A 27363-nucleotide genomic window follows, 5' to 3' on the forward strand; every position below is an offset into this window, starting at 1 on the left:
CACCCAGCAGCAGAATTAGGAATAGACCCTATGTCTCGAGTCCCACATCAGTGCTTTAACCACCAGACTACAGTGTTCTGAAGGGAAACCATTGTACTACATGCAGCTATTGCCAGATCATCAGATAGCTGCTGTCAACAATGGATGCTGGCTTGCTTGCTCTCTCTTTATTCTTCTGGTGTCTAAAATGTGCTAGTCCCACGCTCTGGGTGCATGTGTAGTAGTTACAGAATGAAAACAATCATTCAGATACAGTCCTTACAAACAATGACAAACTCTCCAAATCCCTACACAACCCTCAGCTGTCCCATTACCTTCTCCCTCTACAGGCACGCCCAGCCAGGGGGAAAATGGACCTTGCAGCATGACTTGAAGGTCAGCAGATTCAGCCTCTGGCAAACCAAGGCAGGAAGAGAATTCCACAGTAGAAGACCATGCACCAAGACTGCCCTGCTTCCTGGTCTGATCGCAGCAGTCACAGTAAACATATGGGAGAGAGGGGTATCTAGACTAGTCCACAACGTATTTAAAAGTTTCAGTGCCAAAGCAACAGCCTTAATTGCACCCAGGTGAGGTATCCTAGGCAACAGGCAGGCAACATGGCCTTACCATGAGACGAACTGAGGCGGCCACCTCAGGTGCCAGACTGTGGGTGTGTTGCAGGGAGCGCCACTAGGACCCAGAGCGTAGAAAATTGTGTCTGCTGCTGGTGCATATGTATTCTCTCTACTCGAGAAACACAGAGATGGTGGAGTGCTGTGCTGGAGGAAGGAGGGCACAAGAGATATAACAGGCAGGCAGGAGAAAAGGTGAGAGGGAATAACAGAAAGCAGCAGGAGCTGCAGGGAGAGAGAGGAGGAGGAGCCTCTTATGTACCTCTCTAGCACCCCTAGGAGCCTGGACTGATTAACACCAGGAGCTTCCTGTTTCCTGCTGCTTCCCTGAACCCACTTGAGGAGAACAGGCAGTCAACTGAAGTAGTAGGAGCCAGTTAGGCCTTTAAGACGCTGATATCTTCCCTTACTCAGGCCCTGCTACCAGCCTGCTTATTTGTCCCCTTCAATTGAGTGTTGAGAGCCACTATAGCTGGCACAGAACAGCAGTCATGAGTGAAAGAAGAAAACGCCCCTCTGGGGCAGCATTCAGAAAAAGGAAGAAAGCAAAGGAAGCTTTTCTATCTAAGCAGGAAGGAGCTCTCCTGAGATACATAGACACAAATGTTCACGGTGAGCCTTCCGGCCCCAGTGAGGATGTGAGTGGTGAGGAGATGCCTGATCTTCCAGTTAGTCAGAGTGCAGGTGACCAGCTACTGCAGCATCCATATCTCCATCTCAAATGGATGTAACCATGCACATTCCTGAAGAAAAGTGTAGATCAGAGCAGAGTGTGGTGGAGGTGCAAGAAACAGCTGCTGCTGAGTTTAGTTCCTTAAGTCGAGATTATGCAGGACTGTGGACCCACTTGAGCAAGAGCCTGAGGGACTTCCTTGTACTGCATGGACCACAGCAAATGAAAAACTCCATGTTCCCCAAAGACAATGAAAATAGAAGTTTCCATCCCACACATTACTGGCATGAAATCCCCAATGGTGACAAAGTGGAGAGGCCATGGCTTATATACTCAAAAACCCAGAATGCTGCATACTGGTTTTGTTGCAAACTCTTCCAGTCTAATGTTCTAGCCACATTGGGTTCTACAGGAACAAAGGACTAGAAAATTCTGGCTAGAAATTTGGCATGCCATGAGAAGGCAGCAAATCACCAGAGAGCATTCCATAGGTGGAAAGAGCTTGAGGTGAGACTAAGGTTAAAAGCCACCACAGATGGTCAGCATCAAGAGAAGATTGCATCAGAGTCTCTTCACTGGAAAAATGTTCTGAAAAGGCTCATTGCCATTGTGAGAATGCTTGCTACCCAAAACCTAACACTGTATGGCACTTCAGATCGGCGTATGTGCCAAACAATGGGAACTTCCTTAAAATTGTGGAGCTGATGGCTGAGTTTGATGCTGTACTCCAGGAGCATCTAAGAAGAGTCACACCCAAGAAATGTACACACACCACTACCTTGGAAAAACAATTCAAAATGAGATCATACAGTTACTGGCAACAAAGTCAAACAGAAGATTGTGGCAGATCTGAAGTCAGCAAGATATTACTCTGTTATTCTGGACTGCAGAGTTGACATCAGCCATACGGAAGAAATGACTTTAATGGTGCGTTTTGTAATAACAACTTAACCTAGTGAAAATGTCCCTGCAATGGTGACTGTCAGAGAGCATTTTCTAGAATTTACTGACATTGATGATACTACAGGAGCTGGTATGACAAATATGCTTCTTAAAAAGCTGGAAGGTACGGGAATTGCGATAGCTGACATGAGAGGCCAGGGCTACGATAATGGTGCCAACATGAGAGGAAAGAACAGAGGAGTGCAGACACGGATCCGAGAGTTAAACCCTCGAGCTTTTTTTGTCCCATGCAGTTCTCATTCATTGAACTTGGTGGTCAGTGATGCAGCATCAGCTTCTAGTGAGGCTGCTGAAGTTTTTAATGTAATTCAAAGCATCTATATATTTTTCTCTGCATCAACTCATCGATGGCAAATTTTGAAGCAACATCTGGGAACATCCTCTCTGACACTGAAACCACTAAGTGCCACATGATGAGAAAGTTAAGTGGAGGTGATAAAGCCTATCAAACACCAGATTGGGAAGATAGATGATGCCATAGTTGCCATTATGGAGGATAATGCTATGACAGGAACTGTTCGTGGGAGAACAGTGGCAGGGGGAAATGGAATCAGCAGAAACATACATAACTTCAAGTTTCTTCAGTGGCTTAGTGTTGTCGCATGACATACTGTTTGAAATAAATGTTGTAAGCAAGAGACTCCAAGGTGTTGACCTTGATATATCTGGAGCAATGAAACAACTGGACAAAGCAAAGTCATACATACAGTCTTACCGGTCAGATGAGGGATTTCAAAACGTTCTGAAGAGTGCACAAAAGTTGGCAGAGGAACTTCACACTGAAGCTATTTTCCCACCCATTCAAGAACACAAAAGTCACAGAAGAAGAAGACATTTTGATTACGAGGCACAGGATAATCCCATAAGAGACCCTAAACAACAATTCAAAGTTGAATTCTTTAACCAGGTGCTAGATTGTGCAATATAGTCAGTTGAAGAACATTTCATGCAGCTCAAGGAACACAGCAGTGTATTTGGGATATTGTATGATATTCCAAAACTCTTCACTATACCTGAAGAAGACCTACAACAGCAATGCAGGGCACTAGAGACAGTGTTGACACGTGCGGTATTGATGCAAGTGATTTAGGTGATGAACTGAAAGCCTTTTCAAGATACATTTCAGCAGGATCAATTCCAAAGGCTGTTCTGGAATATATGTGTACAAATAAGATGACCACCCTCTTTCCAAATGCTTTTGTTGCTTTGCGCATACTTCTAACTCTTCCTGTAACAATTGCCAGTGCAGAACGCAGCTTCTCTAAGCTGAAGTAAATAAAAACACATCTACGCTCCACAATGACACAGGAGAGGCTGGCTGGCCTTGCAACCATCTCAACAGAGCATGAACTGGCCCAGACTGTGGACCTTCAGCAGGAAGCAGTTCAAATCTTTGCAACCAAGAAGGCACAGAAAGCACCACTTTGATTATTCAAACAGATAAAAATGCCAGTGTTTACTATGCAGACAAGAAAAGTTACATTTGCTTTTCAGGCATTTGAAAGTTAAGTGTTACTTAAAATTTTTGAACAAGGCATTTTAAGTTGTTAGTTCTCCTTCACTGGGGTAGGCAGCAGAGCAGTATCGTGAGAGGAGTAGAACAGGAAGAAGGCAGAATTGAGACCTTTCAAAATTTTGGCCCAAGCGAGGGGGCATGAGGGCATTTGAGCTCCCCGCCTCAGATGCCAAAATGTTGTGGGCCGGCCCTGGCAACAGGAATCCTACCCATACACACACACGCACACACACCAGTATCCCTCATAATGGGGTACCATGGTGAGGAGTGCACTTTGGTGGGCCTCTGAGCAGTCCATACCACAACCTTGCCATGCCACTAGTTAGTGCTTAATGCTGAACAGCAGCCATTCTCCCTTTCCCGGCAGTGCACCAGCATTGCACATGGCTGGATTTAGCCCTTCATATCTGAAAACCATCTATAGTCTGGAAATCTTCTGCGTAACAAATACTGTTATGAACTCTGGGGGTCAAACAGCTGGTGCAAAACCATAAAATCCTTTTATTTCTAAGTAGCAAAACACAAGATTTGTCTTAATTCATACGTGTGGACTGCATTGTGAAAGAATTGTTCTGCTTCTCTTTGTGATACTAAAATTAAGTGATAGTTTATTGTGACAAAGTTCCTCCTCTACTTTGGTGGGTATTGCGCTTATTGGCGGATTTGCTCGCCTTCAAGCTTCACGGCAGCCCTCAGCTTGGCAGTTTTCGTGAATCCACAGTCCAGGTCAACTCCTCCTGTGTCTGACCAGGAGTTGGGAGGTTTGGAGGGAACCCGGGCCCGCCCTCTACTCCGGGTTCCAGCCCAGGGCCATGTGGAATGCAGCTGTCTAGAATGCCTCCTGGAACAGCTGTGCGACTGCTACAACTCCCTGGGCTACTTCCCCATGGCCTCCTCCCAACAGCTTCTTTATTCTCACCATAGGACCTTCCTCCTAGTGTCTGATAATGCTTGTACTCCTCAATCCTCCAACAGTCCAGGTTCTCACTCTCAACTCCTAGTGTCTCTTGCTCCCAGCTCCTCACACGTGCACCACAAACTGAAGTGAGCTCCTTTTTAAACCCAGGTGCCCTGATTAGCCTGCCTTAATTGATTCTAACAGCTTCTTGATTGGCTTCAGATGTTCTAATCAGCCTGTCTATCTTAATTGTCTCCAGAAGGTTCCTGATTGTTCTGGAACCTTCCCTGTTACTTTACCCAGGGAAAAGGGACCTACTTAACTTGGGGCTAATATATCTGCCTTCTATCACTCGTTAGCCATCTGGCCCAACACTGTCACATTATAGATTCACTTTGCCCCTCTTGCAGACTCCTGAACACAGAGGATTTGTGGTAAGCACTCACTGCAAGATCAAAGAACAAGAGATAAGGAGAGTTTCAGTGCTTTGTGGTGGGTGGGCAGCTTGCTCAGGGAACACAACGCCTGTGCTGTTAAGTATGCTTGTTGATTTCTTTAAGTTCTTTTCATATTGTATTTCAAAATGCTACTCAGACTCAATTTTTAAAAAAACTATGGGAAATTGCTACATGACATCATTCTGGAGAGCCCTCTTGTGGTGAGGGCCAACCTCAGCTTCCTCACAACACTCTTCAGCCTATTCCCACTGTAGAGGTGACGTGGCCCTCACACTTGGCTGCCGCCTATCCCTGTAAGTGCCTAAACTCATTTGGTGCCTAACTTTCCACTGCCAAAGTTCCGTAGATACCTACGTTTTGGACTATGTGCACTGCTGCCCCACTCTAAATGCCCAGATGCCTATCTCCCAACTACGCTCCAGGGGAAGAAGGGCACATTTGGCCACCTAAGTGAGGTGCAGGGCCTAATCTTGTAGGCAGCCTCTGAGCATGCCTACCAGATCAGGTCCCATTCAAAACAGAGCGGGAGGAAGAGGCACCTTATAACTTTTAGCCCACTGGATAGAGTACTGGCCTGGAATGTGGAAGACCCAGTTCAATCCCCCACCTCTGCCAGAGGGGGAAAAGGGATTGGAGCACAGTGGGTCTCTCACCTCTCAGGAGCATGCTCAAACCAGTGAGTTCTGGGAGAGTCTGAAGTGCGACTGCCTTAGTCTCTCCTGTTGAAGCTATTCCACTTTGGATTAAATAGTGATTGGAGCAGGGGGACTGGACCCAGGGTCTCCTACATAGGTGTCCTAACCACCAGGCCACAGAGTCATTCCCTCGCTTGCCCACTCCCTGGCCCAATGACTGTGGATAAATACCTAAATAGTCACTGGGCCAGAGGGAATTATTCTCTAGTACTCGAACCACTGGGTTATAGGGTGGGCATAACCTCCTCCTCCTCTTCCACATTCATTCCCATTTAAAGTTAGGGGCTGTGACTCTCAGCACTACAACACCTATGTCCCATCATGGATCCTACCCCGAATGTCTTCCAAATCAGCTACAGATAACCATACTCAAATAACAGGGAACAAGCGAGCTTTGTGCTCAATACGCAAGTGGAATTGAGAGGCCAATAGTTTACATCCTGGTGCAGTTCTGTTTTCACAGAAAGCCCATTGATTAAAAAGGTCTGCTCTTTGTTCTATGCTGGGTCTTGAATAACATGATCCAACCACATTTATTTTTGACTACGTCATGCAAAAGCAAGTCATCTGGGGCATTTTGGACTCAAATCATAGTTTTTATTGAAATGGTGAATGTTTTACTGGGCTGTGCTTATTCTCATGATGTGCCTTCGGTTCCAAAGACAAGTACGTCAGTTTTTGAACAAATGCAGCCAACTATAAGATGCTTTTTCATTACTCTATCTTGTATATTTTAGAAGGTTTGAGATTAAAACTAACTTTGTTAGTGTCAGAACTGGTGAAACCATACCATCCAACAGCGTTAATCAAGAAGCAGGCATCAAAGTAGAAGCAACTGGTTCTCTTCTGATTATCTCTTTGAGGACATTGGCTTATTAAATATGAACTACACATTTCCACTTGACAGCTTTTAATTCAGTTACGTCTAGTAACGGATGGGTCTGAATCCAGCATCCCTGAACCTGCCCAGAACTAGATTTGCATTATGCATCTCATTCCTATCACCATAATGGGTTCAATTTCCCTTTCCTCTCCTCCCCCACATTTTAGCTTTGTGGTTCATCCCCATTCCTTATTAAGTCTTTCTAAAATACTTAGTGACAACTGATCTGGGCTGCCAAGAACAGAGAAATTAACTGGCAAAATTAAAAGTCAATTCTGGGAAATGTTCCATCACATGAAAAATACCCTCCAAGGATTCATTGGAATAAGAGCTTTCTGTAAGTCATCTTTCAACTGTCGGGTTGCAGTTTCATTTGCTCTTATAGTTGCTGTACTCTCACTGACTCAATCTAGCCTGGCACTGCTTGCAGCCATATATATTGTATTATGATTTGCTTTGCTCACATTTCATTTATTCATCTCCCCAAAGTTTCCAGTTCCAGCCTATATTGAAAACTTTTCTAAAGATCAAGTCCTCCAAATTCTTATTCATGTTTCAGATTCTCTCACCAATTTAAGACACTTGAGAGAACTTTTCTTTAAAAAGCTTAATACCTTACTCCGGGTTCCAGCCCAGGGCCCTCTGGAATGCAGCTGTCTAGAGTGGAACAGCTGGAATAGCTGGAATAGCTGTGTGACAGCTACAACTCCCTGGGCTACTTCCCCATGCCCTCCTCCCAACACCTTCTTTATCCTCACCATAGGACCTTCCTCCTGGTGTCTGATAATGTTTGTACACCTCAGTCCTCCAACGGACTGTGTTCTCACTCTCAGCTCCTAGTGCCTCTTGCTCCCAGCTCCTCACACACACACCACAAACTGAAGTGAGCTCCTTTTTAAAACCCAGGTGCCCTGATTAGCCTGCCTTAATTGATTCTAGCAGCTTCTTGATTGGCTTCAGGTGTTCTAATCAGCCTGTCTTAATTGTCTCCAGAAGGTTCCTGATTGTTCTGAAACCTTCCCTGTTACTTTACCCAGGGAAAGCAGACCTACTTAGCCTGGGGCTAATATATCTGCCTTCTGTTACTCTCCTATAGCCATCTGGCCCGATCCTGTCACACTTATCTTACATGACATGAAGGAACTGCTGTGCAGAGTAAGACGATATAATTGAGCATAAGAAATGAAGTCCTTTCAAGGTTTTCTTTTGGAATTGTATTTTCCACTTGCACGCAGATTCCAAATATTTGTATGGATAATGAGAACCTATACTATACAGGATAAAAGCAGGGATGACACACATGCTTCAAGGCATGAGCCAACGACTTTCACAGAGGTCAGGAAGAAATGTCACCAATGGTAGGGCATGCCATAATTGTCCACTATGGGATTTCTTGTACCTTCCTCTAAACCATTTGGTGCTGACCACTCTCAGAGACAGGATGCAAGGCTAAATTTGATCTGGTAGGGCAATTATTATATTACTAGCATAACAAATACCTTATTTTTGTTTTCAGATAATTTAATGCTGAAGTGCATAAAATTCCATTTCTTTTAACAAATCATTTGTATAATACTATTCGTTAACAAAGCTATTTACGTTTCCTTACACGTTTTGGTTATATACTTTAGGGACTCAGCTGCTTCCTCAGCTAGCGTACACTGGCCCAGCTCCACTGAAGTAAATAGAGCTTCACTGATTTATACAAGATGAGGATCTGGCCCTCAGTCTTGCTTGCAGTAACAGAGTTGTGCACAGACCTAGCTTGTAAAACTGATTATGTATGTCGTATATGATTGATTGGTATGATAGCAGTTCTGGGAGCCCCAATCAGAGATTAGAGCCCCTTTGTGCTAAACACTGTTCAAATATGTACCATACCTGGGTTTAAATAACATGTGATGTTAAACAAATGCCATTCTCAGAATGCTGAATGTTTCCCCCTCCTGCTCATGGGGAAATGTAGTCTAGTGGTTAAAGCACAAGATGGAACCACAGCTTGTAGGTTATATTTCCACTCCATCTTTGACTACTTATGTGGTAAGTCACTTAGGGCTTGTCTACACATGGAGTTATTCTGGAAAAGCTATTCCACTCTAAATTCATACCCGACCTTATATCAGAATGACTGTCTTGTGTGGACAAGCTCTTAAGATACAATCCTGCAAGGAGCTCTGTGTGGACAATGTACCTAAAAGTATCCCAATGTCAGAGAGCAAGGGACTCCCTGATATCTGGTAGAGAGTTTCTGCTGGTGTGACCAGTTCAGTGTACCCCAACTCTTTAATGTAATAAACTGTATATGTATCATGGAAGGTATCATTGGAAAACCAACAACACACTGATCATTAATATTCTTGTGTGGGCTATGCACAATAAATGCTCAAGGGCCCATACAAACATGAAGAAAATGTGAGACTAAAATCTGTTTACCAGATAAGTCTGGGGAGTTTCTCCCAGACCAAAGATAAGCCAACACCTCCAGCCAGGTATCATCGGAATTGATTGACAATCACATGTCAAGTGGCCATTCATTTGCAGCAGAGGGGGCAGAAACAGATTACTTTGCATTATAGCAAACACCACCACGGAAGAAACCAGCATGGAATGTCCTTAGCCACCAGATTCCATGTCTCCTTCCTCACAACTTGAATGAACTTTATTGGGGGGGGAGGAGGGGAGTAACCTTCAATAGAATACATTTCAAATGTTCACTGGACTATAAAAGGCAGGGGGGGGGCAAAGATCCTCAAGTGAGCTGTCACCTAAGAAGACAAAGGAACCAAGCACTTTGGGCTTTGTGGGAGATCCTGACCAAGGGGTAGGTCAGCCATCTTGCTGGAAGGAAGTGTGAGAAGAACCTTACTTTGAACCGAAACTGTGGTTTTGGTAAGTCTGAGTCACTAGAAAGCTTATTTTTACTTTAGTTCATTTGTAACCCTTTCTAACTTTATTCCTTCTACTTGGTATCACTTAAAATCTTATCTCCTTTAGTTAATAAACTTGTTTTACTTGTAAACTAAGCCAACCCAGTGTTTTGTGTGAATCAAGGTGATTGTTAACTCCAGTTAAAGTGATAAGCTGAGCAGTTTGTCTCTTTAGAGGAGCAAACAAACCGTAATATTTCTCTGAATGGTCCAGGAAAGGGCTGGAAATTGCAGAGCACAGGGTTTGGGGAAAAGTTGGGACTGGGAGCATGTTGGAGTCACTTGGCTAGTAGTGACCAAGGCTGGTGGAGACCAGAGCATAGTAGGCTACTGGAATTAGGGTTGCTGAACCGGAGTGGCTTAATACACAGATACTCCGTGCAATGCTTGTCTGCTGCCTACTAGTGACCGGGCTGGGAGCCAGAGCAGCAGAACATTTAAGGCACCCAGGGTTACAGGTCAGGCAGTGACATAATCCCTCACTAGTCTGGATTGCGCCCCACCACATGACAGACACCCTTTGCAGAAATCCATTGACTCAGTGGGGTTCCATGCGGACACATGGGTTTGCCTGTGTTGAGTGACTTGCAGGATTGGGGCCTCAGCCTCAGTTCCCTAAACTGATTCAGGCCTTCCCTCTCTCACAGGGTTGGCACAAACTTCATTTATGTTTCTCAAGTTCTTTGAGATGGTCAGGTGACAAGTACTTTATAATGGCAAATGATTTGTAATATTAGCATTGTTTATCACCACACTCTTGAAGCTCTGTACATTTGAAACTCCACCTCCCTCCATGGCATCTGTGCTGCCACAAATAATCTGAAATGAAAATAAAGCCCCTTCTCCAATTAAAATGGACAAAACAAGGCAAATACCAATTCCTTCTTTACCTAGACATTAAACTCACCTCTTCCTCCCTGTGATATTCTGCAATGAGGTTGAACGGGACAGTGTACAGAGTGCTGGACATGACTCCAAAGAGCGAGCACAGAGCCAGAGTAGAATATACCTTGGGAAACAGTCCAATAAACCCAGTGCCTATCCCAAAAAGCAGGTATCCAATGAAATAAAGTCCCTTTAATCCTACATAAGGCAGAAGAGCTTTTTGCAAGTCTGTGAAAAGAAAGGGGGGGGGGGGGGAAACTGTTGAGACTAAAAATAACCCAACCTAGTAATTGCAATAGTATTTCTTCCGAGCATTCAATTATAAGAGAATCTCTTTGACAAGCTGGGAGGAAGACAAACAGATCCACGGTTTGACATCAGGAGCATTTGACATCAGTTTTAGACATTCCTGTTGGAGTCGAAGGCGGTATTACACAAATATCTGCAATTGAGAGCCAAGAGGAAAGGATCCACACAGGATTACAATAAGGCCATTTTATTAGATGCATAGTTCAGCCCCCCAAAAGTCTACTCACTTTTTTGCCTACAGAGAAAGTGAAAGCTTTTTTAACGTTTTTTTATATATTATTCCCTTATCGCCATGCCAAGGGCTAGTAAGCAGATTTTTGGCCCTGGGCTAACACATTTACACAATGATATTGCAGAGTGAGATTCATTTTTATCGCAAGGTCTTGCAATATACTGTGATGACTTTCTCTTGTGAGGAGCACAGGTGGGGAGAGGCCATGAAGAGATGGGCAACAGCTGCAGGATTGCTAGGTGAAACAGAACCTTAGAACTATCCTCAGCATATCCATTCTATCTCCAGCATTCGCCTTTGGGGTCATTTTTAATACTTATGGGCCACCTCTCCTGTTGAATAGTACCTCACTCCCTGAGTAGTCCCACTGCAATGGAATGAAAACTTGGGCTCAGAGCCACAAAGGGTAGGCACCTAAAACCCAGATTTAGGGTTTGGGCATCACTGTAATCCACAAAACCCCATTCAGCTGCTACCTAACCTTGTAGGCCCCTGAACTCACTCGGCACTTACATTTCTGCTGTAAAAGTTCCCTAGGAGCCTGGACATTAGCATTGCTGCCTCACTGTAGTTGACTGGACACCTCTCTCATACCTAAGCTTCAGTGCAATCCATGGACTGTAGGAAGGCACATGCTCCTCTGCCTACCTTGCCTGTGGGGCCCAATCTGGTAGGCATGCTCAGATAAATAGAGTCCCTGGACCCTAGGTCTCCCACCTCCTAGGTGTATGCCCTAACCACCAGGCTAGTGTCATTCTCCTTCTTTGGCACAGATGCTGGAGCTAGGGGTGCTGGGGGTGCTGCAGCACCCCCGGCTTGAGGCAGTTTCCATCATATACAGGGTTTACAATTTGGCTCAATGGCTCTCAGCACCCCCACTATACAAATTGTTCCAGCACTCCTGTTCTCTGGCCTTGTTTACACTGGCAGTGGCATGCAGGGTCTATGTAGCTACACGCTGTAGTGGAAAGCAGGCTGTGTCCACACTCACTGCGGCGTGTAGCTACATGGGTCAGTGAAAGGCTCTGGAGGGGGGGAAGAATGACACAGGGAGCTGCCAGAGCTTTTCCCTGCTGCCTCCTCTCTGCCAGAGCCTTTCCCTGCTGCTGGAGTCTTTCACTGCAGTGGGGAAAGGCGCCAGCAGCTCCCTGCAACAGGAAAAGGCTCTGGCGGTGGGGAGGCAGTGGGACACTACATTGCTAAAAATAGCAATGTAGGTGGCAGAGGCACTGCATGGGCATGTGGAGAGCCACGTAGGGCACACGCCCTAAGGTTCTGGGGTGTCTTCACACGACTCAGCTAAGCAGTGCCCATCAGCTACACTGTTATTGATACCCAGGCTAGAAGGGCGTGCAGCATCGGGACTCTACACGCCGCTACACGTGGACATAGCCTCTCTCTCTGACCCAGTGACTCAAAGTCTTTATCCAAAGTGGAACAGCTTCAAACTGGAGAGAAAGAGGATGTCCCACATCAGAATAGCTAATAGCCCTGTAGTTAGAGCGCCTCTCCTGAGAGGTGGGAGACCCCTGTTCAGATCCTTTCTCCACCTTAGGCAGAGAAGGGGTTTGAACCTGGGTCTTCCACATCCCTAATCACTGGGCTGACGGTTATAAAGTGGGCAGCAACAGCACCACCATCCCTCCTTCTTCTGTGGAGTTAGGTGCATAAGCCACCTGACTTTAGGAGGGGAGGGTCCCAATCATGGACCAGGTGTTTTTCTCTGAGAGAAAGGTGAGGCTTAAGACCCACCCCTCTTGTCAGCATCTCCCATTAGCTAGCTAAGGTGCCGGCTCTTTTGAATCACAGTTTATCTCTCCCCATTCATTGTATAGGAAGTCTGCACATCAGGCTCAGGCTTTGTGGATCCCATTTTTGTTCCTGTGATTTGCTAGATGCCCAAAAATTAGGCATTGCCATGCCGAGGTCCCTTTGTGAATTTGGTCCTTGTAATATCTCTGAAAGGTTTTAATATTAAAAAACAGTAGATATTCTCTCTCATCGACAGAAGTTGGTCCAATAAAAGATATTACCTCACACACCTTGTCTCTCTAATGTCCTGGGATCAACACAGCTACAATAACACTGCCCAAAGTAGATTTTTTTTTAAACATGGGAAACGATGTACAGTATCAAACCCATTCTAAAACACAGTGCCAGAGTACATTCCCAGGTACTTACAGGAATAGAGCGATGAAGAAATTGCGTTGATGCACATGCCCCAACATCCAATCTCTACTCCTCTTTCATAGGTAAGGTAAGCTGTGGAGTTATGTGGCGCATAAGGATTTCCGTGGTATACTATCTGAAATACACAAAGTGCAGTGAGTGCTCTGCATTCACAGAGTCTCAGGTCCAAAGGAACCTGAGTTCCCAGTGTAGGACCTAATACACTTCAGGCAAGGAGAGAACTAGAGACCAATCACACAACTCTAGGTAGCCTTCAAGCTGTGCACGACCATGCACTCTGTTTTTCTTTTCTTCTTTCCCTTCTCATTTCCATTTTCCGTTTCCCTCCCTATTATTTTCTAACCTGTTCTTGCCTCTTCCCACCCACTGAGACTCTCCCTCCCTCCTAGATTCCCACCATCTCTCTCTTCCTCTTCTCAAGTTCCTCTCCCTTTTCGCTGTTTATCTCCCTCAGCTAGCTCCCCACAGTCCCTCTCAGACTTGCCTTGCATCCCACCCTTCCTGTTGCCCTCCTCTTCTCTCTGGATTATCCGTTCTCTAAGGCTCTGTTTTCTCCTTTTTCTCGCTTTGCCTTTTGCTTCCTTTCTTCCTTGTCCTCCTCCCCTCCTCTCTTCCCAATCTGTCCCTCCCCTTTTTCAATCACTTATCTCCCTTCACTTGCCTACAGTCAGTCATTCTCAGTCCCTCTCTGCTGCAGTCATTCATTCTCTCTCTCAGACTCATCCTTACACTCACTCACCCATACATACTCTTCCTTCCATTCATTCTCTGTCACACTCATTCTCTTATTCACCTCTCACCCATTCTCTCCCACGCTGCCGTATATTCACATGCACATTCCCTGGGAAACTCACACTCCCTCTCCCCTAGTGACACCTAGCAAATGGTTGGGGGCCAGAAGAAAACAGGCTGCTGGGTGGGAGGTGTTGGGATAAGCAGTGGGAAGGGCAGCGGCTGCTGGGGATGTAGTCAGGAGCCTGACTGAAAAGAAGCAGCTGGTACCAGAGAGGCAAGAAGACAGGAGAACCACATGGGTAGGGTAGAGCACGGGGAGCCCCTGGTTTGGAAACTGCTTGGAGGAAGGGAGAGCCCCAGGGGCCCTAAAGGGAAGGAATCACTGATGGCAAGGAGCTGATGTCATGCTCCAGAGAAGGCATCACAGCACAGTCTAGAGGACATGGCAGGGGAAGCCTGTTCATAAAGGGGGCAAGAGGGCTGAGCTGCAGATGGTTGTACTGCCCTAGAGAAGCTTTTCTGTTGTGCTTCCAGATGAAGGGTGCACATGGCGACTGCTACTCCAGTGCACCACAGCAGAGCCTATTACAAAGCAGCAGCAGGTCTCTAATTAGCACACCTTCAGTGAACAGCCTTACAGTCAAAGCAGAGAACGGGTGTGTTTGCAACAGATCTCTGTGCTTTGTTCTAAATAGTCACATGGGAACGGATGTCCTTGCAAGTTCCAGGAAACATGATTAAAATCATTATTTCATCTCTTGCAGCCAAATGTGCATCAAAAGGCAGGAGGGCTTTCCTCCCACCCCCTCTGCTACCTGACAGATCTAGTTCTATAATGAGGACCTGAGGGCATTCATCTGTCCTTTACAAAACTCTCAGTCAGTTGTTCTAGCAGTTACTGACCCTGACATCATTGTCACAGCATAGGCAAGCTTAAAACAATCCCATGAGAAGATTATTTTGGGGGGATGTGAGGAGATGTGTACATATCTTACCTGTCCCATGAAGTCAGTGAAGAAGAGCATGTTGGAAAGGAAAGCTGTCCACCCGATGAGGTGGCTGATGCACAGACAGCGATAGTGGGAAGGCATGCTTAAAACTGCCTTCAGGAGGCATTTAATGGTCATCCGTGTCTGAACCTGGAAGGAAGCAATTAACAACAAACAACAACAACAGGGTTGTTGCTTTGAAAACTAACAAAAGAGCTGACAGCTCAGCTTTTTTCAGTTCTGGCCCTTTCTGTTTGTTTCACTAGGAAGGGTCACTGCAATCTTGACGGTCCCTTTGTTAAGTTCAGTAACTACATATTTGTACCTTTCTTTTCTATTTGGTATCAGCAGAACTAGTGCATTGGTTAGCTGGCATTTAAGGAAGTCAATGGACAGACTCACAATGACTTTGATGGGAGCTGGAGTAGCCCAATACGGTAAAGTCTTTCTTGATATTAATATTACTATTTATTTCCAAATTTTCTGTCAAACTGTTTTTCAGCAGAAGATTGGGTTTTCGACTAAATGGAATTTTTCACAAAGTGTCAGAATTCAATTTTTTCATAGAAAAACTGAATAGCAGAAAATGAAATGTTTAATCTGAAAACCAAAATATTTCTATTGTGAAATGCTACAGTGGTGCCTCATGGGAGTCATAGTTCAGGTGCCTCAGGTGTTCCCATTCTCCTCTATGGGCTGGTCTCCCCACCCAGACTTCAGCTCCCATCACACATTGCTGCCACGTTGCCTGTATACATCACCTCACCTTGAGGGGACACCACGATGCCTCATGGGACATGAAGTATAACCAGGGAGCTTGGCTTATAGAAAACAACGAGAGCACAGGGTACCTGAATTACAGTGTCTATGAGGCACCATGGTGGCAGTTCAAAATTTAAATATTTTGGGTTTGGCCAAAATATTTTCCCCAAAACTCAAAATGTTCCATAGGGGAAGAAAAAACAAACCATTCTTCTGAACAGCTCTATTTATTTGTATTACAGTGGCACCTAGGGCCCCAACTGAGATCAGGGATCCATTGTGCTAAGCACTGTACAAGTACACAATGAGAAAAAGTCCCTGGCCTGAAGAGCTTACAACACAAGGGCAGATTGTGTTAGCCTTATTTGTGTTGAGTAGTGTCTTATATCACAAATAACCAATGGAACTACCCAATGAGTAAGATACTACTCAGCATAGTGTCACAATTTAGCTCTAAATAGACAAGAGGTGATAAATGGTGGGAGAAAGAAATATTATCATCCCATTTGACAGACGGAGAATTGAGGCACAGAGAGATTAAATGTCTGGCCCAAGCTTACACAGTTTGTGGCAAAGCTTGAACTGAACCCAGATCTCCTGAGTACCAGTCCAATGCCATAACTACAAGACCATTTACAAAGAGAGGTTTTCTTACAGTCCACCTACAAAAACTGTTTTATGTGAATCTGAAATAGACTTTATGTTATAGGCATCGGTACCGTGGCTTATTTGTTTGTACAATGCAGAGCACTGTATTGGTGGGCACTAAATAATAAAACCCATGAATTTACCAAACAGCCAAAGGTTAGGCAATTAGGTTTGGCTAAAATAATCTTTCCCTCACTTATGTTTCTCCTGAAATCTTTGTAGCTAATTAAAAAACTTAAGTGGGCCAAAATCTGCCCTTTCATGTGAATGGGTGGCAGGCAAATTGGAGTTCTTGGGGAGGAGACATCTTTCCCTCTCCCCCACCTTTTGCAGAAGGGTTGGCAAAGCTGGATACCATTGTAAAATACAGTGACCGCAGTAGTATGTGAAAGATGGTGGAGTGAAACACTAAATAAACCACACCGTGGTATCTTTTATAGAAAAGGTCTCTGATCAGTCTGTGCAAAGCAAAGAGGACAGGAGCCATGGGGCCCCATCACATGCACCTAAATGTGACCTGTTTTTCGAAAGCACCAAACACTCAGCAGGTCTCAATGAAATCAATTTGAAGTCAATGGGATTATTCATGGGGATAAGTGCTACTCATTATGGCTAAGGGTTACAGAAGCAGGCCCTAAACGATCTGGCAACGAGTTAGAGGACAAGCATTCAGTCCAGATGTCTAATTCATATTATAACAGTTTGTCATAAATATAAAGGGAAGGGTAACCACCTTTCTGTATACAGAACGATAAAATCCCTCCTGGCCAGAGGCAAAACGCTTTCACCTGTAAAGGGTTAAGAAGCTAAGATAACCTCGCTGGCACCTGACCAAAATGACCAATGAGGAGGCAAGATACTTTCAAAGCTGGAGGGGGGGGGGAACAAAGGGTCTGTCTGTCTGTGATACTTTTGCCGGGAACAGATCAGAAATGCAGCTCAGAACTCCTGTAAAAAATTAGTAAACAATCTAGCTAGAAATGCGTTAGATTTTCTTTTGTTAAATGGCTGTTAAAATAGCTGTGCTGAATGGAATGTATATTCCTGCTTTTGTGTCTTTTTGTAACTTAAGGTTTTGCCTAGAGGGATTCTCTATGTTTTGAATCTGATTACCCTGTAAGGTATTTACCATCCTGATTTTACAGAGGTGATTCTTTTACTTTTTCTTTAATTAAAAGTCTTCTTTTAAGCACCTGATTGCTTTTTCATTGTTCTTAAGATCCAAGGGTTTGGGTCTGTGTTCACTGATGCAAATTGGTGAGGATTTTTATCAAGCCTTCCCCAGGAAAGGAGGTGTAGGGCTTGGGGGGATATTTTGGGGAAAAGACGTCTCCAAGTGGGCTCTTTCCCTGTTCTTTGTTTAAAACGCTTGGTGGTGGCAGCATAGGGTTCAAGGACAAGGCAAAGTTTGTACCTTGAGGAAGTTTTTAACCTAAGCTGGTAAGAATAAGCTTAGGGGGTCTTTCATGCAGGTCCCCACATCTGTACCCTAGAGTTCAGAGTGGGGAAGGAACCTTGACACAGTTCAATCACCATGAAGAACCATGAGTTTAGTCAAAAGATTCATAATAAATACTGAAAGTCTATGGTTGCTTTTAAGGTATCTAATCTTGGAACAACACACCAGCATTAATTAGATTAGCTAATTCACTGGTAGCCCTTAAAAAACAAAATCATTGCTTTTTGCAAAAATTATGTTAACAGAACTGCTTCTCTTTTAGTGAAAGGTCTTTATAAAGCAATTTGCAAGTGCTTTTTTAGTTTATATAGTATTTCCGATTTTGTAAACGTAGGGTTTTTTTTAGTGTCGTTCAAGGATCGGTGTTGAACTCTCACAAACTTTCACAGAAGCTTTCAGCAACGTCAATTTATATTTGATATAGGACACAAATCAGTTGAAGAGGGAATTGCAAAAATAATCCAAGCCTGTCTCATTGAAAGCACACCAACCTGGCTTCAGGTTGATACCTCTTGCAGAGACAATAAATATGCAAGAGCATGGTCCTTAGACTAGAACAAATATGAGCCTCAAGGGGTGCTTGTTTGGAAATAAAATATAAAGGGGGGACAGAACAATAGGAAGCTAAGTGGTTTAGCAGTGGTAGTAAATGAACTTGGAAAACATTCAGTGGATATGGCATGAGACAGACAGAAGATGTGTCTCTAGGGAGGCACTGGAGTGGTACACACATCTGCGGCAAGGCGAGGGTGTCTGGACTGATACTGCTAAGCCAGGCACATCAAAGAAACATGAGATGCATAAGAATGCTATGAGTCAGGTGGAGGAAAGGAAGATGACACTGAGAGACACAAGACCCTCAATACCAGCATCTGGGTCTCTGGCAAGCTGCTCAACTGAATGGTTAGAGAGGAAGACAGTGAAACAGCAAGAAAAGACAGGTTGGTTTTTCTGAAGTATCATGTGTGATTGATTCACTGGCATTAGCTTGTGTGGTGAGAGGCTAGCTGTATTATGCAGCTTGATTATCATGTTCTTACGTGACCCGCTTTCTCTGTTCTCAATAAATCTCCCTTTCTGAGCACTTCTGTGGCCAAAGGGAGTGGTGGGTGTTTGGCACCTTGGACACTCTGGTGAGCAATGGTGGTGAAGGATGTTGACTGCTGCAGCTGGGCTAAGGGGATGGCAGGGGTAAAGCAGGAAGACATTGTAATGTGTAAGTTCCATAATTCTGACAAATTACTTATTTGTTGTTTGTCTCTTTCTTTTTGTCTTCCCTCCAAGCAGGGCCTATCATCCATTCTATGTTCATTCAGTTCCTAGCACAATGGGGCCTCAAGGTGCTAGCGGAATATAAACAAATAGTAATACACCTAAAATCAGGCCACTTTTATTTAGGAACTTAAATGAGGATTTGGGTGCCTAACTTTAAGCACCCGGATCTGAACATTTTGGCCACAGGATTTAGCTAGTTTCCAAAGATTTAAACCAGAGACACTTACACAGAATGGAAGCAAAACAAGCAGCTCACTAGCTCAGTACCCATGGTTAGGAACAAACACACAGATGAGCATTTCATTTTCCTAGGGTACCACAAGAATGCAATGAGGATTCTGAACACTTCTAGTCAATGTAACAGCAAAAACAAAAGCCTGCCTGTTTCCCTTGGCTAGCATTATGCTGGAGATACAATGGTCCCATGGTTTTCAGAGAGAATCATCTCAGCGATTTTCCCAGTTGCCTTGGCTTGAAAAAATGCCTCAATGCAATGTACAAAATGCAGGTGCCAATTTACAACCCTTCAGCACCCGCTCCCGCCTGGGGAACACTGGAGAAGGGATAGGGATAAAGCCCCTAAGTAACAAAACGCAGCAGCCAGTTGTTTACCACTGACTCACAGGTGGTGTGTCTGATTGAGGAGCAATTACAACACAATCAGTATTGCCAAGATTTACTTTTCCAAGATCTGAATACCATACTCAATTAAAGCAGTGAACACAGGTATTTTGCCTTTGGCGCTTCCATGTGTATGTGCCATTGACTTCAACGGGAGCTGTTCATAGGTATTGGAGGGCAGCTGGGTTTCTAGTTCTTTCTACACAGTATGGTGTTAAAGCTCATTACAAAGTGGTATACTGCTAACCCCATCTGGGGAAATATTGGGAAACAGTGGCTAAGAAATTTGCCTGATCTTATATAATTAATCCATGGAAGGGTCTAGAATAGAAAACCCAGATTTCCTGCTCCTCAGTTGCCTTCTCTAAGCACTAAACAATGCTGCCTGTCCTGGAGTTTTCACCAATCTGGCTGATGATGACAAACTGAAGAAAAGTAACTATCTCTAGAAGAATGTTACTGGTTCCATGTTACTTTTCTAGAGGACCTGAGGGTCTTGCTGATCATGTCACCTGCCATTGCATCATAGGCTCCAGGCTTGTAGTATGGCTATGACCTTCCCCAAATGGAATGTTACAGGCTACAAAACAATTACCTGTGTCTGTGGTGTTTCGGTGGATTTCCCCAACTCAGATAAAGTCTTTTTTTCAGCATATCCTGGTTTTAGATAACCATTGTTGACACTCTCGATGGAACCATACTCGGAGGGTCCATCCACTTTCAGCAAGAGCTTAGTTTCTGTACTGTCATCTCTGAGAGGGGCTTCGGGAATGCTGCACAAGTGTACAGTAAGACAGATTAGGAAAACCAAAGCCGCAATGATGCACATCACCTGGAATTCCGATCCCAAAAATCTTCCTAGTACAGAATTCCCCCAGTCCATAGCACCTGTTAGGTAACCCAGGGCACCACCCAGACCTGGAGAGAGAAAGAAAGAAAACTCCACTGTCATTTATTAAAAACAAAGCAAAAACCCAACCTCCAATAAGTTACTGAAGAATTATTATTAAGATGTCACAATATCTATGAGGGAATTCCCGGCATCACAAGAAATTAGAGCTTTTAGTGAATCCCTGTGCGACTGGGTGTATAAACCCCTCACGGGACAGCAAAGGATTCAAGAGCAGTTCTGGGCTCCGTTAGTGGTGAGTGGGTTTAAAGGGGAGCTGGCCAGCTCAGTTGGGGGTGAACAGAACAGGGGGAAGGACCAGCTCTGGAGGATGACACAGCCAGACCCAGACCGGGAGGAGGAGCGTCAGGGGGCAGTAGCTCTTATGGTCCGGAGATGGGTGGGCAACCCATGAGGTAGGACATGAGGTTTGCCAGGACAAACTGCAGCCTGCTGCAGGGAAGGGGAGCTAGGAAGTGACCCAGGGAGGCACCCCAGGGTAAAAGGCATGGGACAGGCCTTGCAGGGCTCTGGATTGGAACCTGGTGGAGCAGAAGAGCCAAGGTTCCCCTACTTCCCCCAGCGCAACCGCTAGGTGGGGTGACCACGAGAGACTACAACCACAAGGCCATGGGCTCTGGACTCATTCACACCCTGGCATAGATAGTTATCGAGTCATGCCATGAAACAGCTTCCTAAATTCTAGTTCGTCTGGATATAGAAATCCAAGTGCTTACACAATAGCTTGTTGTTGTTTTTAAAAAATGAAATGATTTAATGTTCATAAGAGATGCTGAATTGACAGCCCTGGGTACAAAGTCCTCCCATAAGCAGTACAGCATGGACTACAGCAGTGCAGGCTCCCTCACACCCCACCCCAATGTTCTTCAAGCCTGATTTGGAGGGACCATTTCAAGAGGCTGAGATGGGAGATCATTCCCTATGGTCCACTCAGCTCCAGTCCTGTAGACTGAGAGTGCCATGATCTGAATTAAATCTAATACTAGCACAATAAGCATTGTATCCATCACATTCCTAAACGGTGAGTTAGTTGCAGAAGTGCGAGGATACGTTTTTAATAATCAGTTGTTGCTCCAGCAGCCGCTTCCTTCCACTGCATTTTGCTACCACACAGGCAGTCACACCACACAGCTAACAAAGGGGAAAACAAAAACCACACATTAAAATAAAGGCTGCATTGGCAGCTGCTACTTCATGCCCTGTGGCACGCAGGCACTTAGATCTACATGTGGGTTTAGTCTCCCTTTCAGTTTTTGATTTTTATTGAAATTGTCAAGGTTCCTTCCCCACTGTAAACTCTAGGGTACAGATGCGGGGACTAGCATGAAAGACCCCCTAAGCTTATTCTTACCAGCTTAGGTTAAAAACTTCCTCAAGGTACAAACTTTGCCTTGTCCTTGAACCCTACGCTGCCACCACCAAGCGTGTTAAACAAAGAACAGGGAAAGAGTCCACTTGAAGACATCTTTCCCCCAAAATATCCCCCCAAACCCTACACCCCCTTTCCTGGGGAAGGCTTGATAAAAATCCTCACCAATTTGTACAGGTGAACACAGACCCAAACCCTTGGATCTTAAGAACAATGAAAAATCAATCAGGTTCTTAAAAGAAGACTTTTAATTAAAGAAAAGGTAAAAGAATCACCTCTGTAAAATCAGGATGGTAAATACCTTACAGGGTAATCAGATTCAAAACATAGAGAATCCCTCTAGGCAAAACCTTAAGTTACAAAAAGACACAAAAACAGGAATATACATTCCATTCAGCACAACTATTTTACCAGCCATTAAACAAAAGAAATCGAACGCATTTCTAGCTAGATTACTTACTAACTTTTTATAGGTGTTCTGAGCTGCATTTCTGATCTGTTCCCGGCAAAAGCATCACACAGACAGACAGACCCTTTGTTCCCGCCCCCCTCCAGCTTTGAAAGTATCTTGTCTCCTCACTGGTCATTTTGGTCAGGTGCCAGCAAGGTTATCTTAGCTTCTTAACCCTTTACAGGTGAAAGGGTTTTGCCTCTGGCCAGGAGGGATTTTGTAGCACTGTGGACAGAAAGGTGGTTACCCTTCCCTTTATACTTATGACAGAAATAAATAAGATGACTTAATTTGGACAGCAGCCGGGTTTGAAACCAAGATCTTCAGAGCTAAAAGCAAGAACCGCCTCTTCTGGAGCTAATGTGGTAACACTAACAGGGATGCACACATTGAGTGAAATCATGGTCCTGCTGAATTCAGTGGGAGTTTTTCCATTGACTTCTGTAAGGCCAGAATTTCACCTGTGTAAGAATAACAAGAAATTAAACTGACTTCAAGCAGTGGAGACTTGTGTTAAGAACTGAAGGTGCCAGGTTCAAACCCACAAACAAATAAATTACATTTTCACTTCTTTAAGGGCCTTCCTTCTGGGAATTTCGATGCATTCGTAAACATCAATGAATTTAGCCCAACAGTATGCCAACATTTTTATGGCTGACTTAGAACAACGCTTCCTCAGCTCTTGTCCCCTAACACCCTTACTCTACTTGCGCTACACTGATGACATCTTCATCATCTGGACCCATGGAAAAGAAGCCTTGAGGAATTCCACCAGGATTTCAACAATATCCATCCCACCATCAACCTCAGCCTGGACCAGTCACACAATAGATCCACTTCCTGGACACTACAGTGCAAATAAGCGATGGCCATATAAACACCACCCTATACCGGAAACCTACTGACCACTATACTTACCTCCATGCCTCCAGCTTCCATCCAGGACGCATCACATGATCCATTGTCTGCAGCCATGCTCTAAGATACAACCACATTTGCTCCAATCCCTTAGACAGAGACAAATACCTACCAAGAATTCTTGGATCTCTATCAAGCATTCTTAAAACTACAATACCCATCTGCTGAAGTGAAGAAACAGATTGACAGAGCCAGAAGAGTACCCAGAAGTTACCTACTACAGGACAGGCCTGATAAAGAAAGTAACAGAACACCACTAGCCATCACCTTCAGCCCCCAACTAAAACCTCTCCAGCGCATCATCAAGGATCTACAACCAATCCCTCACTCTCACAGACCTTGGGAGATAGGTTAATCCTCACTTACAGACAGCACCCCAACCTGAAGCAAATACTCACCAGCAACTACACACCACACAACAAGAACACTAATCCAGGAACCTATCCTTGCAGCAAACCCTGTCCACATATCTATTCAAGGGACACCATCATAGGACCTAACCACATCAGCCACACCATCAGGGGCTCGTTCACCTGCACATCTACCAATGTGATATATGTCATCATGTGCCAGCAATGCCCCTCTGCCATGTACATTGGCCAAACTGGATAGTCTCTACGCAAAACAGTAGAGTCAACAGTGTGCCGTTGTTGCCAAGGCGGCCAGTGGCATTTTGGGATGTATACGTAGGGGCATTGCCAGCAGATCGAGGGACGTGATCGTTCCCCTCTATTCAACATTGGTGAGGCCCCATCTGCAGTATTGTGTCCAGTTTTGGGCCCCACACTACAAGAAGGATGTGGAAAAATTGGAAAACGTCCAGCGGAGGGCAACAAAAATGATTAGGGAACTGGAACACATGATTTATGAGGAGAGGCTGAGGGAACTGGGATTGTTTAGTCTGCGGAAGAGAAGAATGAGGGGGGATTTGATAGCTGCTTTCAACTACCTGAAAGGGGGTTCCAAAGAGGATGGATCTAGACTGTTCTCAGTGGTAGCTGATGACAGGAGTAATGGTCTCAAGTTGCAGTGGGAGAGGTTTAGGTTGGATATTAGGAAAAACTTTTTCACTAGGAGGGTGGTGAAACACTGGAATGTGTTACCTAGGGAGGTGGTGGAGTCTCCTTCCTTAGATATTTTTAAGGTCAGGCTTGACAAAGCCCTGTCTGGGATGGTTTAGTTGGGGATTGGTCCTGCTTTGAGCAGGGGGTTGGACTAGATGACCTCCTGAGGTCCCTTCAACCCTGATATTTTATGATTCTATGAAAAGAATAAAAGGACATAAATCAGACGTCAAGAATTATAACATTAAAAAATGAGTCGGAGAAAACTTCAGCCTCCCTGGACACTCAATTACAGACTTAAAAGTGGCAATTCTTCAACAAAAAAACTTCAAAAACAGACTCCAGTGAGAAACTGCAGAACTGGAATTAATTTGCAAACTGGACACCATCAAATTAGGCCTGAATAAAGACTGGGAGTGGATGGGTCATTACACAAACTAAAAACTATTTCCCCATGCTAATTTCCCCCCCTACTGTTACTCACACTTTCTTGTCAACTGGTTGAAATGGGCCACCCTGATTACCTCTACGAAAGTGATTTTTCCTCCTGCTGATAATAGCCCACTTTAATTGAATTGTCTTATTAAAATTGGTAAGGCAACCCCCTCTTTTCATGTACTCTCTCTATATATATCTTCCTACTGTATTTTCCACTCTATGCATCTGATGAAGTGGGTTTTAGCCCACGAAAGCTTATGCTCAAATAAATTTGTTAGTCTCTAAGGTGCCACAAGTACTCCTCGTTATTTTTCCTTTCTAATGTATCTACGCTGGATCCTTCATCAGGATCCAGTCAGAGGCTCCTTTGCCCATATGAGAGTCCTACTGAGCTTATTGGGACTCCACATAGGAGGAGTCAGATCGAAGCAGATCCCAATGCAGGCTTAGGACCTTCATATCTATTTGTATCTCTACCCTTTTTTAAATGGATTCAGACCTGATACAGGGCATGTAACTGTGTGTCTAGTTCTCTGTGTATATAAAATCTCCCCACTGTATTTTCCACTGCATGCATCCCATGAAGTGAGCTGTAGCTCACGAAAGCTTATGCTCAAATAAATTTGTTAGTCTCTAAGGTGCCACAAGTCCTCCTTTTCTTTTTGCAGCTACAGACTAACACAGCTGCTACTCTGAAACCTGTCTAGAAATATAGTAACATTAGAGGAAAAAATGCTGGTCCAGAGATTATTCATACTAATCTTTGCCATATATACTGAGAGAGTAGAAGATATTTTCATTCCACACCCACGGAAAAGTATGAAACAGCAGGGATGTTTAATATTCTCTGCTGCCTGTTCTGCTTTTCCATTCATTCATTAACGCTCCTTCCTTTTTTTAGTTGGCAATTCTGTGCACAGTTAAAAGGAATCAATGTTTCCTTTACTAAGAACAAACGTCCATCTCGAGTTAACTAATTTTCCCTCCACTCCTGGATGGGAGAAGGGAGACTGTATTTGGACTTGTGATCGATCTTACACTGTAATATCTCAACCTAATCATCATTGAGGAATTAGAATTCCGTCTGGCTCTTAATACCAAAATTGACTCCTGCAGATCTCATTCCTGTGAATAATTCTGACTAACGTGAGTAATCCCATTGACTTCCATGGCCTGCCTGTGTGAGCAAGGATTGCCTGTATGAGTAAAGGGTGGCAACACTGAGCTCTACAATATATTAACTAATCTGAATCAGAGAGAAAAAACACCAGTATGCACCAACTCATTAACCATTACAATATTCCTACATGCTAGATACTGTAGTATGTGGGGTTTCTCCTCTGCTCTACTCAAGTTAGAAAAAATAATCTAGAGATTTCCTCAAAAATGAAAGTGCAGGTATGCAAAGAAACTGTGTAAAATGACAGAGTAAACATTTAAATTTGTGTACTGTTACATTAATGTGTAATCCTTTGCAGAGTAGTGTGATAGGAGTCTATTTTCTTTAGAGGCTGCTAAAATCCAGAGTAGAATTTTCTTTTACTCTAGTTTTTTGTTAAATAATTTCAACCAAAAAAAAAAAACATTTTTTCCTGAGACAATACCTAGTAATTAGTGAGTCTCCATGAATCAGTTAATGTTTGTAATGTGCTCAAAGATGAGAAGCTTCACAGAATGTAATTATTTGATTAATATTACTACTGCCTACAATTTTTGTAAATCAAGCTTTCAGAAAAACCTAAGATCAATAGAAATATTGCCTTGGAAAAAAATTCCAAAGGAAGCTAGTTTTTAAACAAATAAACATTCTTTTGCAGTCCTCACATCCCAAACATGTTAGCACTGAGACCAAAAACTTTAAGGGACTATCAACAAAAAGTGAAAATGACTTCACTGATTTTCATTATTCCAGAGGAGAAAAAGGCTAAAGATAATGTGATAAACTCAGGACAGACAGCTGCAAGGGGGGAGCGGGGTAGAAAACAGTCCCAGAAGGAGGGGTAGGAGTCCCAGAAGGGGGGGTAACTACAGGTCAGTCAGGTTCAGCTGAGAAGGGAGTTACCTGAGATCAATTAGGATCAGCTGATTCCAACTAAGGGCTGCCTGAGACCTTTTTTTAAACCCTCCATTGTTGGGAGAAGGGGTGGGGGGAAGTCAAGCTGCCAGTAGGCAAGGAACAGCAAGCCTCACCAGGAGGGGAGGCTGCATTCCCTCCCATAAGGGAGAAAAACCAACCTAAAAGACTGGCTGAGAGAAGGAGCGGACTGCCCCTGTGCAGCCAAGAGGGACTGTTTTACCCCAAGCCCGTCTCACCAAGGCTAAAAACAGCTGAGTTTGGTGAGACCGGGAAGGTGCCTTGCCACAATAAATAAATAGCATAAGCAGTTCAAAGTACGTTGCAAATGAAATCCTGTCTCCACTGAAGTCAACAGCAAAGCTACTGCTGACTTCAAGAGGATCAGGAGTTACCTTGAATTTTTA

At 44.2% G+C, this 27363-nt stretch overlaps 1 protein-coding gene across 1 annotated transcript in view; it reads right to left on the reverse strand.

Moving 5' to 3' along the window:
* SLC45A2 (solute carrier family 45 member 2) overlaps positions 1-27363 on the reverse strand; it is a 32372-nt gene that overhangs the window by 1699 nt on the left and 3310 nt on the right. The window contains exons 3-6 of the mRNA XM_074953912.1: positions 20328-20650; positions 14974-15117; positions 13235-13358; positions 10535-10740 (exon numbers count right to left, since the gene is read on the reverse strand). Of these exons, the coding sequence (XP_074810013.1) occupies positions 10535-10740; positions 13235-13358; positions 14974-15117; positions 20328-20650 (797 nt within the window). The remainder of the gene's footprint in view (positions 1-10534; positions 10741-13234; positions 13359-14973; positions 15118-20327; positions 20651-27363) is intronic.

Source organism: Natator depressus, chromosome 5, assembly GCF_965152275.1.
Source record: "Natator depressus isolate rNatDep1 chromosome 5, rNatDep2.hap1, whole genome shotgun sequence".
NCBI classification, from domain to species: Eukaryota; Metazoa; Chordata; order Testudines; family Cheloniidae; genus Natator; species Natator depressus.